The sequence below is a fragment of the Camelus ferus genome, chromosome 9 (genome assembly GCF_009834535.1).
Source record: "Camelus ferus isolate YT-003-E chromosome 9, BCGSAC_Cfer_1.0, whole genome shotgun sequence".
Taxonomy (NCBI): domain Eukaryota; kingdom Metazoa; phylum Chordata; class Mammalia; order Artiodactyla; family Camelidae; genus Camelus; species Camelus ferus.
This window is the reverse complement of record NC_045704.1, coordinates 29,431,176-29,445,518: the sequence shown is the minus strand read 5'-3', so window position 1 is coordinate 29,445,518 and position 14,343 is coordinate 29,431,176. Positions and strand designations below refer to the sequence as shown.

At 37.7% G+C, this 14,343-nt stretch overlaps 1 protein-coding gene and 1 long non-coding RNA gene across 4 annotated transcripts in view; one reads left to right on the top strand and one right to left on the bottom strand.

Moving 5' to 3' along the window:
• The window catches only part of LOC116665739, a 13,630-nt gene extending 4,480 nt beyond the window's left edge, over nt 1-9,150 (bottom strand). The window contains exons 1-2 of the long non-coding RNA XR_004322390.1: nt 9,020-9,150; nt 5,580-5,689 (exon numbers count right to left, since the gene is read on the bottom strand). This is a non-coding gene — a long non-coding RNA (uncharacterized LOC116665739). The remainder of the gene's footprint in view (nt 1-5,579; nt 5,690-9,019) is intronic.
• The window catches only part of SIAH1 (siah E3 ubiquitin protein ligase 1), a 25,964-nt gene extending 11,621 nt beyond the window's left edge, over nt 1-14,343 (top strand). For 2 of the 3 annotated variants that reach the window (XM_032486258.1, XM_032486259.1), the window contains one exon: nt 12,284-14,343. In XM_032486258.1, coding sequence (XP_032342149.1) covers nt 12,284-13,134 — 851 coding nt within the window. In that variant the 3' untranslated portion in view covers nt 13,135-14,343. Of the gene's footprint in view, nt 1-9,340; nt 9,947-12,283 lie in introns of those variants that run through there. The other variant, XM_006183526.3, reaches the window with a different exon arrangement.

Here is a 14,343-nt window from a genome sequence, read left to right as displayed (position 1 = left end):
GTGCTTCAGTGAAAACCATGTCATTGGGCTTCATGTCACACAAATGCATCATTTATATTAGGTCCCCCTCTATTTTTCTCTTTAATCTACCGTAACTGAGTACTATGGTACCAACTTGAAGCCAGTGTGACCATAAATGCAAATAGGAGCATTCACTTATGGCTAATAGGTGGATTCAGATGATCCAGAATGTGCTAATGCTGTTTTTTTTTAGGTTATTTTAAACACAGGAAGTTAAAACATTAAATTTTTGTAGAGAAATATGTCCCCCTCCACTGAGAATAGAGTTTCAGATGTGAGCTTATGAAGACACAAACTATAACTATTTCAAGGGAATACAATTTAATTTGAATCAGGCTCCATGAATTTAATATGGCATTTCCCCCCATACATTCTATTATTTTTCTGCTATTTTAGTAGTAAAGAACCCTTAATTATATAATGTATTAAGACTCTGATGTGACTTTTAACCTCATTTCTTTCTCTGTCTCTCAAGCAGCGTGCTCTTTTCTGTTCAGCTTAGTATCACCAACTCTTAATAGGTTGCTACCAATTTTGATCTACTTTAAATGTTTGTTCTCTGTATATATATATATATGTGTGTATTTACCTACCATTACTTGTCCGGTGGAATGTGGAGATGAATGGATTGTACGTTACAGTGTACAAGATGTTTTATAAGGAAGATTTAAAACGTAGCATAATGCCATGATAGAGCAAAGATCTACTGCAATGTGTGACAGTTTTACTTCTAGAGAGAATATAAAACAAAGCCTGGGCAGTAAACAATTGTGTTGAAACTTGGACACAAATAACTAAGTGAATAGTATTTGAATGCTTTCATCTAGATACTGTGAGTCTTGGTTATACTGCATTAGTGATTGTGTTGTAATCACGACTGACATGATTTCACTAATTTCAAGTGTGTTACCAAAAATTCTGTTGAGAATAAAAAGGTTGAGAGCCTATTTGACCCTCTTTCTTATTTCTCTCTTACCTCTCTTCTTGATTCTTTGCTTTGATTTAATGTCTAAGGGTTTAATGACTGTCAGAATCTATCATTTTTGATACAGAAAATTTCAAAAAGCAACTGCTTGCTATGACTATCAGTTTAATTTAAAAGATTTTTTGTTGGATGCTAAATTGAATATTCTGTGTCAGACTGAGATTATACATACTGTTATTTGAAAGAAAATAAGATTTAGGGACAAAGTGGACAGTCTGGCTCTGTTCTTATTACTTCTTAATTTTTCTGACCTTCAATTTACTCATCTGCAAAATGGAGACATAGCCTTCTTTATGAGGCTTAAATAGTGTATATGAAGCTGCTGACATGGTGCCTTACAGGTTGGTAGGTACTCAGTTGAATAGCTTCTTTAATAGCAAACTCTGTTACCTTTATCAGATTTCAGACACAGTCCCAAGTTGAGGTTATGAAAGTGAACACAGTAGGTTAAAACAACAGTAAAATCCCGAAAACCTAGGTCTTTTAATTTAGTGATTCATTGCAGGGTTCCTAATATGGCTCTGTAAACATCATTAAGTGAGTATGTTGTTAATAATATACCGAATGTTCCCATGTATTTGATCTCAGTTAATGTCCAAAGGTCTTGATAGTTTTGTTGTTTCACGAGTGGGAAACTTGAGACTCAGAATACTGTAGTTTTGCCCAATACCAGAATAATTAGTATAGGTATATTCTCAGTGGTGCTTTACTGAAAAATGAAATTACTGTCTAGGAATGCATGGGTTTATGGAACTATGATGTCACAAACATGCTTTGAAAACTTAGAGAATTGGTTTGGAAATACATCCAATTTTTTAAGATTGCGTTTATGGTGATAAAATGATTTACTTCACATACCATAGTGTTATTTTTTAAAATAGATTTTATTTTTTAGAGCAGTTTTATATTCACAGGAGAATTGAACAGAAGATGGAGATTTCCCATATTCATCCTGCCCCATCATTATCACCCAAGTCAATGGTTTACACTACTGGTTCACTCTGAGAGCTATATAAGTATTGACAAATGTATAATGATATGTATCCACCACTATAGTATACAGAATACAGTGGTTTCACTGCCTTAAAAATCCTTTGTGCTCCACCTGTTCATCCTCTGCCCCCACCAGATCTCTGGCAAACTGATTTTTTATTTTTATTATTATTTTTGCTGCCTCCATAGCTTTGCCTTTTCCAGAATGTTATATAGTTGTAATCATATAGTATGTAGCCTTTTCACATTGGCTTCTTTCACTTAGCGGTATGTATTTAAGACTCCTTAATATCTTCTTGTGGCTTGATAGCTCATTTCTTTTTACCTCTGAACTAAATTCCATTTTATCAATGTACCACAGTTTGTCTGTTTACTACTGGAAGACATGTTGGTTGCTACCATGTTTTGGCAATTATGAATAAAGTTGTAAATATCTGTATGCAAGTTTTTGTGTGGACATAAGGTTTCAGCTCCTTTGGGTGAATACCAAGGAGCATGATTGCTGAATCTTATGGTAAGAATATGTTTAGTTTGTATTTGTAATCAGCTGCCATGCTGCCTTCCAAGAGGCTGTACCATTTTGCGTTCCACCAGCAGTGCATGAGAATTCCTGTTGCTCCACATGGCCACCAGCATGTTGTTGTCAGTGTTCTGGGATTTGCCATTCTAATAGGTGTGTGGTGGTATCTTATTTTTGTTTTAATTTGCATTTCCCTGATGACTAATGATGTGGAGCATCTTTTCATATGCTCCTTTGCCATCTGTAAATCTGATGAGATGAGATGTCTGTTAAGGTCTTTAGCCCATTTTTTAATTGGCATGTTCGTTTTCTTACTGAGTCTTAAGAGTTCTTTGTATATTTTGGATAACAGTCCTTAATCAGCTAATGTGCAAATATTTTCTCCCAATCTGTGGTTTGTCTTCTCATTCTCCTGACCATATCTTTTGCAGAGTAGACATTTTCACTTTTAATCAAGTCCAGCTTATCAATTGTTTCTTTCCTGATTCATGCCTTTGGTGTTTCTGAAAGGTCATTGCCAAACCTTAGGCCATCTAGATTTTCTCCTGTGGTACCTTCTAGGAGTTTCATAGTTTTATGTTTTACATTTAGGTCTGTGATCCATTTGAGTTAGTTTTTGTAAAGAGTGTAAGATTTGTGTCTAGATTCCTTTTTTTCTGCACGTGGATACCCAGCTGTTCCAGCACCATTTGTTGCAGACTCTCTGTTATTCATTGTATTGCCTTTTGCTCCTCTGTCAAAGATCAGCATAGTGTCATTTTAAAATAGTGTTATTTAAAGTGAATTTTAAATCTCAGTTGTGAATTCACCCTCTTTAAGGTTATATCATGCAACAGATATATTCTACCTGAGGGGTCATCAGGGCTGAGAGAATGCTGGTTGTATACACTGGAATTTCTTCTACTTGGAATCCTTCATACTGTTATATTTGATTTATTTATTCCTTCCAGAAATATTTGAGTACCTGGTCTGGACTGGGTACTGTCCTAGGTGCTGGATATAAAAGAGTGAGCAAAACAAAACAAGGTCTATTCTCATGAAGTGTTTATATTGTGGTGCAGAGGTTCTGAACTAGAAGTATGAATGATTCAGGGAGGCTGGGAGTTCTCAAGACCTTTTGAGGGTTAAAAACTTTTTTTCCACAACAATGAGACATGAAAGTAAAGTGGAGGTTCCCAGAGGCTACATGACATGTGATATCTTCACAGGTTAATTGCAGAAGCAGGTAATGAATATCCAGCTGTATTTTATTGTGTCAGATATTAAAAATATTTGCACACAATGTAACAGACACTTTTCCTCCCTATTATGGAAAAGTTGTTTTTCATAAATATTTAATATGTAGTAGATTTTTACATGTTGTGTAAAAAAGTGTGATGGTAATTTTAACAACTATTTTAAACATTCTTGGCTTGAATTTCTAATATTGTAAATATTAATACATGTAAACCACATTGATAAAATGCTATTTTGGGGTCCTCAATAATTTTTTAAAACTTTAAAGTAGTAAAGGCAATCTTTTCTTAAATGGTCAGATAAGTATAAAGGGCTTAGAAGTCACAGGGTCAACTTCTCAGCTCCACCTTTGAAAACAGTTGTAGATAATATGTAAATGAATAGGCTTAACTGTGCTCCAATAAAACTTACAAAAACAGGCAAGTGGCGTGTAGCTGTAGTTTGCCAGCCATTGGTGTAAAGAGTTCCTGATACCAGAAAAGTTTGAGAATTGCTCTTATCAGCAGAAAGTTGGTACTGTGGGGAGGGAGAAGGGGAGACAATAGACAATAAGGAAGTTATTTAGCAAGAGAATTTCATGTGGCAAGAGATAATATGAAGACAGAGTGAGAAGGGTGATCTGGCCTTCAGATAGAGTGATCAGGAAAGGTCCCTCTGAGGAGCTGGCTTTAGTTAACTCTTACTTGTTCAGAACTTAACCAGGTTTCATCTCTCTTCTTTTTTGATTTCTGCTGGCTACTTTGGGGATCCCTCTTGTGTTGGGAGGGAAAGCAAGACAATGTAAATTTTCATTTTTGTTTGTTTTGAATCTTATTAGACTTAAATTTCAAAAACATTAATTTTTTAAATTGAATTAGAAAATATGTAAAGCATATCTGCTTTAAAAAAGATCTAGGAAATTATATTGCCTATGTTTGAACATTGACCTAATTTATATGACACCAAATTACTTCACTATCATTTTTCTCTTCTGAAAATGAGAGTGAGTTAAGATCTTTTCCAACGCTAAAGTTTTTGATAGATACATCTCTGTTTGCTTTGCCTAGGATGCCATTTGCCACCCCTTCGAAGTCTTCCTTGATCAGATAGCTCCAACTTTTTTTTTTTTCAACTAGTTCTGTGATCTGAAGCATTTATTTTGAAATCTGTTTTCTTATCTGTAAGGCGAAGGGTAAATGCCTAACCTGGAAGTTCATTGAGTTGGTTGAATTAGAACATATGTAAACCATTGAGGACAATACCTGGGATGTATGTATGCCTGTTAATAAATATTTGAAGCAGCTGTTTTAGAACCATGGAAAGTCCCTACTCTGCCTCAGTATTTGGCTTGCTGATCCTGGGACCCACTTAGATTATATCAGTAAGAATAAAACTACCAACCAACAATGAAGTGCCAATGAGACACGTGAAAATTAAACATGAAAACTTATGTAGAAGGGCTAAGGAAGGACAAGAGCAGCACAGTCCGAATTTATGTGGCCATTCCGACTTCAGGGAAAGGAATGGGGAGTAGCGGTTCCTGCCATCAAAATCGTTCCCTTGTTGGAGATTGAGAATCTGTGTAATTAATTAAATGTTTTAGCGTATCAAGTGATAGCATTATCAGTTTTAGCAAAGCCAAATTTATGGACTTGATGAGTTCTCTTGGAATGCAGTGCAAAACAAAGACTGGAATTATGAGGGAAAAAAAATAAAGTGACTGGAAGATAGATCCAGGAGAGTCAGTATCAGAATTGTGTGAAGAAAACTGAGTAGATCGAGTCAAAGAACAAGTAGAAGTCGACAAAAGTAGAAGGCTTGAGTCTTGGGATTGAAAATATTCACCTGGTGTTTGGCGACTGCTGATGGCATGTATCTAAGATGTTCTGGTGAAAATTTCTTCCAAAGGTAAAGAAAAAGTCCTACAAGCCACCTGTCAGGGTAGAAAAGGTTACCTGCAAAGGAATGAGAATAAAAAATGACATTAGATTTTTCGCCTGTATCATTACATGTCAGAAGACAGCAGAATTTACATAGTTCTTAGGGGTAAAGGGTGTGACTAGAATTCAAAGCTTGTGCAATTTATGCAAGAGCTTCAAATTGCTAAGACTGAGACTTAAGCACTTGTATGCCCTTTCTGAACATTTTCTTGAGACTCTAGAGCCATACTAAAAATGTATCATAATTAGGGATTCAAAGGGAAGAAAAATGATATTTGTCTTATGGTATAATAGTGAGAAATGAAACCAGAATGGTTGCATTTAGGTTTCAATGATTGTTTTGACAAAGTTTTGAAGTACAGTCTTTATCCTGGCAGGTGTGAAAGGGAAAGTTTCACTAGTAGCATGTTAAAGGGCTTGCCTTGTTTTGGGAGATGTTAATACTTTCATTCTTGATGTTAATATAGATTGAATGTGAAATAAAAATAAGGATAGTAGCTAGTAAAATAAAGTTAGACTATAGAATTGTTCTGTCCAATAGGACTTTCTGCAGTAATGAAGAGACAGCGATACTATTTTGCATTCGCACCAGCAACGTATGAGTTTCATCTTTTAGACATCTCACAGGCATCTCACTCCTACTTTACATTTAATCCCTTATAGTTAAGTACCTAGCATAGTGCCTGATGGGTTCTGATTAAGTATATACTTTTTTTAAAAAAAAAATCAGATGTAGAGGCATCAAAATACAGTGATTTAGGCAGGAAAAAGCAAATGTATTTTGCTTTTACACATTTGAGTTATGGTTTTCATTTTTCTTTCCATTTACTGTCATCTACCTTTGTTCAGACTTCTGTTTTTCACAGTGGCCTTCTATCACGTCTCTTGTCCTGGGCTTTCCCCACCTCAGATCATCATTCTTACTGGACACATAATTCTTATTCTGTGGCTACAGCATTTTCTAAATTATCTTCAGGAAAATAGAGCTCAGTGTCAAATGTATAAAGCACCTTTTCTGAGAAAAGTTGAGGAAAGGAGGAAGGCCCTTAAATGTTTTGAATAGAAGAGTTTTATTTAACCCATTGATTATTAACACAGAGCAAGTCTCTTATCTGAACCTGTACTTTTATAATACATATTATGTCATTTCTAGGAATAATTTTTGGAGAAATAAAAGAGGGATAGCTATGTTTGAATCTTATCTTTTTACTAAATTAAGAATTCAAATTTTACTTCTTATTTTGACTAATTTTCACAGTTCTCAATCCACTAATATTTATAAAGTAGTTTCTTTATTGTCCCCTTTGAAGGAAATATAGCTAAAAATCACCAGTATCCTACCACTCAGATAACTGACTTGATTATTTTCTGGTGTGTAGTCTCCCTGATTTCTCACAGTCTTACCCCAGAAACACTTATGTACGTTCTGTTTATAACTTGTTCTACAATACATTGTGACCCTTTTTCCTTGTCTGAGAACGTTTCTTCTTTTTAAACGTTTTTCATAGGTAACTATTAGCTTCCTGTTGCTGCTGTAAGATAAACATTTCCAGAGGCAGGCGTTAGGATGTGGGCATCTTGATGGGGGCATAATTTGTAGGCCACAGTAACATTTGTAAAGTGCAAGAAAAGGAAAAGCACAACATTGTTGTGTATCCATTAGAATAGCCAGGTGTAAGGTTATGATTCATCAGAGAAATTCTTCATCAGCCATTTATAATAGGAAACAAAGTTTCCCACATGAAATTGAGAATAAAAGTTTAAATCCATTTACTTCTACCGTAAGATTGTTAATGTGGTTAAATGCTCTGAAATTACTAAGGCAACATTAAAGACTGCTTCTAAAATGTTTTGATTTAGATTAAAATCTGTTTAAGCTTTATACCAAACTGGGCTTGAGATGTAGGCTTTAGAAAGGGTAGGTAATAGTGCACTCTTGCTAAATTTTGGCGTTTTGCTAACTTTGGATTCTATGGAATTGTTTTAGTGTAATGTAGTTTTTGTGAAATTTTCCCTTGTTGCAGAGTCAGTTTAAATATTCTACCTAGTCAAGAAATTCTACTGTATTGTGCTAAAAATTAGTTAAGTGGCAGATGATCTTTGGTAGACATGTTTGATGACCTTATAAGCTAAAGGCATCTTTTAGAGTGTATATATAGCTGGAACCCACAAGTTCTGTGGTCTCTAACTAGTTGATGATCTCAGGCAAGGCAGGTTAACTATTGGAAGTATGTAAGTGAATATTTACATATTTGGAGTATGTACCACCTATGATATACGTAATTCACCCATCTCCCTTAATCCACACGGCAGCCATGCAAGGCTGGAAATACTGTCCCAGTTTTACAGCTAAGCAGGTGGTGAAGACTCGGTTTGAATCCTAGTGTAGATGACTCCAGAACACTTCCACTTTTACTGTCCTGAATCACTTGTTGAGAGGTTTATCCATAGATTGATGGTATTCAGATGGTGTTATAAGGTTCTGTACAGGTCCTTTGGAAGTTTGAGAAAAAAAATATTTTTCTTTTTGACTGGAGGAATCTGTCATCCCTTTTACTTGTTCTAGACATTTGGACTCTTAATTCTGTTTAGAAAGTTTTTCTGCCTAAAACATTTGAAGTGTCCTGCTTTAGAAACCTGAGACCTATCTAGAATGAATATGTATTAGAAAATAAAAACATAGGTAATAGGAGTTTATATTTGTCAGTGGACAGACTGTATTTTCAATTATATTTCTGTTCCTAATGATGTTTTGTGTAGCCTAATACAAAATGAGGTTGAGGTGATTGAACACCCTATAATAGGGTGGGGAAGTGATTAGAATTCAAATTTTATGCTGAAAATGGGCAATCAGCAATTTACTGCACAGGGTTCACTCTCCACTGCCAACTCTTGCTGCCTTTAAAGGGTGCCCTAAATAAGCATGATGTAATGACAGGTTAAACCTCCGAATCCATGAGCTGACGCAATGCAAATCTGAGGCCCAGGACTTTATTGGGGCAAGGGTAATGCTTGTTTAAAAACAAAACAAGCTACTCTGTTTAATGAGGCTGTTTAAGATGGCTTTCCCAGAGTGGGCAGAGGATATAATCTCAATTTGGAGGTTGAAGTAGGAGTGTAATATGGTTATGTTTGTTTACTACTCTCACTGTGAATTCTTGTCTAAGAGAGAAGAGGGGAGTTTAAAATAAGGTGCTGACTGCGGTAAGAATGGAGAAGTGAGTTAGAATTGAGGAAATAAGGTAGTTGACGCCTGATGAATAGTTAATGAAGTAGGGAGAATGCTTTATAAAAATCAAGAGGTCACAGGGTTAACCGTGAGAGTATAGTGCAGAGAGTGCTTACCTGACTACGTGTTTCCCATAAATTCTGTATAGCTCTTGGGTTGAAACCATCCGACATTGCCGATATCCGACTGTTTGGGCCTTACAGAAACAGGGCATTTTGGCCTACGTGTAAGCTGGTGGAAATGCTGAGGCGTGCACAGCGTCGCTGGGGATCGTGGGGCTTTGCGGGGGGGGGGTAGTTGCACGCTGCGTGCCTTGGAGCCGCCCCAGGCCGATTGGGGCGGAGCTGCAGGCCCCGCCCCCACGCAGCGGCCCCGCCCCTCGCTAGCCCCCGCCGCCGCAGCCGCCGCCCTGAGCACTTCGAGCCTGCGGACCGCTGGCAGTCCTGGTTGGAGCAGGCTCTCCCCACTGCGGCCCGGCCCCCAGACGGCTATCCTCGCGGACCCGAACCTGCAGTAGTAGCTTCATAGCTGGCACGGAGAGCGCACCACCTCGTCCGGTCGCCGTCACGCACCCTCCAATCCTTTCCTTCACCGAGCTGGCCTGAGCCTAGCCGATGAATTTGGGGAAGACAAACTTCCAAGACAGACAGATGAAGGTTTAGGGCCCAGCAGAAGACAGCTCAGCGATGGCTCCCATTTTTGGAGACGCAGGCGAATTTGAGCTCACGGGGAGGTTTGGTCGACTCCTCTCGGGACGAGAAAGGGCTTCATTTCTCTGCCTCAGTAGCCCCTGCTTCTGAGGAGTGGATGGGTGTATGGAGCAGGGCAAGTGCCTTACCTTCTTGAAAACTTGACCCCGGACATGACTGGGGACAGAAGGTGTCCAGGAGGGCCCTCTGTTACAACTTTGTCTTTGCTTCTGGGGGAGAGGCTATGAGCTGCCTGGCTTCTCATGACCGGGAAGTCTCCCTCACCTTTTCTGTACTCCTGGAGGGGCGTCTTGCTCACTTGTTTACCAGCTTTTGGGACAAGGAAAAGAAAAGGTATTGCTATTAAGAGACTGGATTGCTTAAACTCTGAAATGGGAAAGTTGTAAGCCAGTGGAATCTGAATGGATCAGGGAATGGCTGCAGCATAACTGAGCTGGCAGTGATGTTTCTTTTGAAAGCTGTACTTTTCTCAGTTTAAATCAAACTTCAGGTTATGTCATGACTCCTGCAGGGTTGTCCAGACACTTGAGTCCTTGGTTCCTACTGCAGGGCTGCTGTGTGGTTCGTATTCTTTTTCTGTTTGAAGATGGAATTTGGTTCCACGTGCAGAGCTCTGGGAGGTCTTAGCAGCTGCTAGCCTGTAATTCTCCCATTCACAAGAAATACAAGCCACATTTCACTTGTTTTCACACGTTGAATAGGAATTTAAATTGTGCTTTCTACAATGTTTGGAAAAATAATAAATATATATTGTAACATGGGCCTGAACTATCTGATAAATGTATAACTATTTTGCTAGGTCAAAAAATTAAACAATAATGTTTTTCTTGCTTAGTAGTTATATTAGGTTGAATACTAATATGAGTTTGTTGCCTCTCAATGTGATTAGCTGTTTTGGTTTAGTGATTTGAAAGGCATTGGTGGCTAAGATCATTTTGTACCCAAGGAACCACTTCACAGTTATTATGTTGCTCTCTTAAATGAGCAGCATAAAATGGACCATGAAGTAAGCATACAGCACACATTCAGGGCATTCTGACAATGCTAAGCCCATTGTTTACTACTGACCTAAAATTAAATGCATGGATCATCATATGCACAGAGTCAGTCTCCTTAGGGAGAAACAGGATTACAGGAGAATTTCTTTGTAGTGCTTTTGTTGGACTAGAAAGAACACCTGGGTTATACAGATGATGAGAATTGATTCCTGTTGTCCTAAATCCATGTGATGGGCCACATTATGATAGAATTATGTGATACTTTTGTTTTCCCTTGGACTTTAGAATATTCCTTTAGTGACAGTGGAATTGATCTGATTTGGGTTTTTTTTTTAAACCTTCAATCCCCATTTAAGGTATCTATCCTTGAGTAATTATGAGTAATAGAACCCAAATTGCATTTACGTGGTCACATTAATAACCAGCACTATTTTTTCAAAGTTAAATTCTTTCCAATAGAATAATGATTATAATTGAGGAAACATTAAATTTGAGGAGTTAAATTTCAGTTGTAGAAATATGGTTTATGGTTTTTGGGCATGTACTCTTTTGACATCAATAGACTGATCTTTTGTCATCCGCTAGACAGTGACCTACTATATCCCAGCAAAGGTAGATTCCTGGGAGAAGTTGCTTGTTTTCACTTTCATTCAGCCTGACAAGTTAGTTAACCTTGTTGAACATTTCTTGCAGATGACATTTATTTCTTAAATAATGTTTTACTGTGCTGATGAATGCTTCAGCAACACTGGTGAACTCTAGGGTACAAGCAGTTCTTTACCTGTTGCCACTATCCCTTTTCCCCAGTGTTACGTGAGCCTCTCTGGTGCTTTTGATCTTTATTCTTTTTCGTCTTTTCCTCACTCTCTTTCCCCTTTGCAAAGTATACCTGATTTATATTGTGGAATGGAAGTAGAATAGAATGATTTACTTTCTCTAAATACCAGACTCAAAACTTTTACTTAAAAATGGCCCGCCATATCTCCTCTATACTGCCTCACTTTTGAAGGGGGGCACTGATCATTAGGAAACAAGGTAACTGTCTAGCTGGTGTTAACATGGAGCTGGATGATGGGATGGCAGTTGGCATTTCCCCTTGTAACCCCTTCCATCCCCCAGATGTACCCCTAGAGCAGATACCTGTTCACCATTAGGAGCTAATCAAAGTCAGTACCCCGGTGATCCTTTGGATCACATATAACTCCCTGGGGCTATCAGCAGCTGACTCAGAATGGGGAAGAAATAGAATGAGTAGGGGAAATAAACACAGAGAAGGAGGAGAAAGTCCAGTCAAAACAGATTTCACTGAACTTAAGCTACTTACATAGTGTTTCTTAGTTGTTTATGGTCCAGTTTCTATTTTAGCATTTATTCCATGTAGTCCATCCAAGGATGATTTTTAACATTTTTTAGAGAAAGGGAATTCTCAATGTGCCCTGGAACATTTTGAAAAGAGATTTTATCCAGTGTACAGCTCCTAATAATCAAAAGGCATATTTTACGTAATTTATATATTTTTAAAAACCCTATTTTCCTTTGTTCTTTTGCTCCTGGTAAATTTTGCATGAAACTTTAATATTTCTGGCATGGAAACATTATTTGTATAAAACAAGTTATAGTTTTAATTATTTTTCTCCTGCCTCCTTTTATTCTTACTTGTTTTTTATTACAGAAATGAGCCGTCAGACTGCAACAGCATTACCTACTGGAACCTCAAAGTGTACACCGTCCCAGAGGGTGCCTGCCCTGACTGGCACGACCGCATCCAACAATGACTTGGCGAGTCTTTTTGAGTGTCCGGTCTGCTTTGACTATGTCTTACCACCCATTCTTCAGTGTCAGAGTGGCCATCTTGTTTGTAGCAACTGTCGCCCAAAGCTCACATGTTGTCCAACTTGCCGGGGCCCGTTGGGATCCATTCGCAACTTGGCTATGGAGAAAGTGGCCAATTCAGTACTTTTCCCTTGTAAATACGCCTCTTCTGGATGTGAAATAACTCTGCCACACACAGAAAAAGCAGACCACGAAGAGCTCTGTGAGTTTAGGCCTTATTCCTGTCCGTGCCCTGGTGCTTCCTGTAAATGGCAAGGCTCTTTGGATGCTGTAATGCCACATCTGATGCATCAGCATAAGTCCATTACAACCCTGCAGGGAGAGGATATAGTTTTCCTTGCTACAGACATTAACCTTCCTGGTGCTGTTGACTGGGTGATGATGCAGTCCTGTTTTGGCTTTCACTTCATGTTAGTCTTGGAGAAACAGGAAAAATACGATGGTCACCAGCAATTCTTTGCAATTGTACAGCTGATAGGAACACGCAAGCAAGCTGAAAATTTTGCTTATCGACTTGAGCTAAATGGTCATAGGCGGCGATTGACTTGGGAAGCCACTCCTCGATCTATTCATGAGGGAATTGCAACAGCCATTATGAATAGTGACTGCTTAGTCTTTGACACCAGCATTGCACAGCTTTTTGCAGAAAATGGCAATTTAGGCATCAATGTAACTATTTCCATGTGTTGAAATGGCAATCAAACAATTTCTGGCCAGTGTTTAAAACCGTTGCATTCAATTTCACAGAGAATAAGGCACCCATCTGTCTGCCAACCTGAAACTTTTGGTAGGTGGAAGCTAGACACATGAAGGTAAATAAAAGGAAAGGCTGTTAAATACAGGAAACAGTTGCATGTAGTAACACTAATATATTTAAAAATAAGTCAACAGTAAACCACTGAAAAAATATATATATATACACCCAAGATGGGCATCTTTTGTATTAAGAAAGAAAGCATTGTAAAATAATTCTGAATTTGTGTTTGTTGTAGATTGAGTGTACTGTTGAAAAATACTGGGTTTTTGTTTTTTGTTCTGTTTTTTGCGTGCGTGCGTGCGTGCGTGTATGTGTGCGTGAGTGTGTCTGTGTGTGTTTGGTTTTTTGTTTTTTTTTCTTTAACTGACAAGCCATGTTGAGTGGTCTTGGACCACTGCTTTTCCCCTATGTGAGTCAATACATAGTGCTGCTGTGTGTGTATATTTTTTTTGTGTGTGTACTTGCTAATTTTTATTAATTCTAGTTTTTCATTAAATAAATTTGACTTTCTTTTCTGTAATTCAGGTTTTTCCTCACTTTTTTTTGTACCTTTTTAAAGTTAGTGTCTTTTTGATATGCATAATTGTTTATGGTAAATTTATATATATGTTCGATACATATTTTCTTTTCCCCCATTAATCAGTTCATTAGAAATATTTTAAATTTGACTATTTTGTGAAGATAAGAGTTCCAGAAAGGAAGGATAACATTGGAAGAATTATCAGAAGCTATTTAAAGCAGCTATAAGATGGTCTGTCTGTCTCTCTCTCCCTCTCCCTCTCCCTCTCCCTCTCCCTCTCCCTCTCCCTCTCTCTCTCTCTCTCTCTCTCTCTCTCTATTTCTCTCCTCTCCAGTTGAGTCATACCTTCAGATTTATTCTTTGAAAGGTTTTAGGGCATACTGATTTTTTTTAAACACTGGAAAAAAAAATCAGGCCCTCCCCCCTCCCCCCAAGTATCTTGGACAAATCACATATGTTTAAAATTTGTTCTTGTATTTATTGGTTTTGCAAAAGAAGGCATCGTCTTACACAGTATTTGTAATTAAAAGCAAATCATTTGTTTAAAAAAAGGCAGTTTGCAAAAAAAAATGTTTTTGGTCTTTTATAATTCTCATTAAAAGAATATCTGGCAAATTAAAAA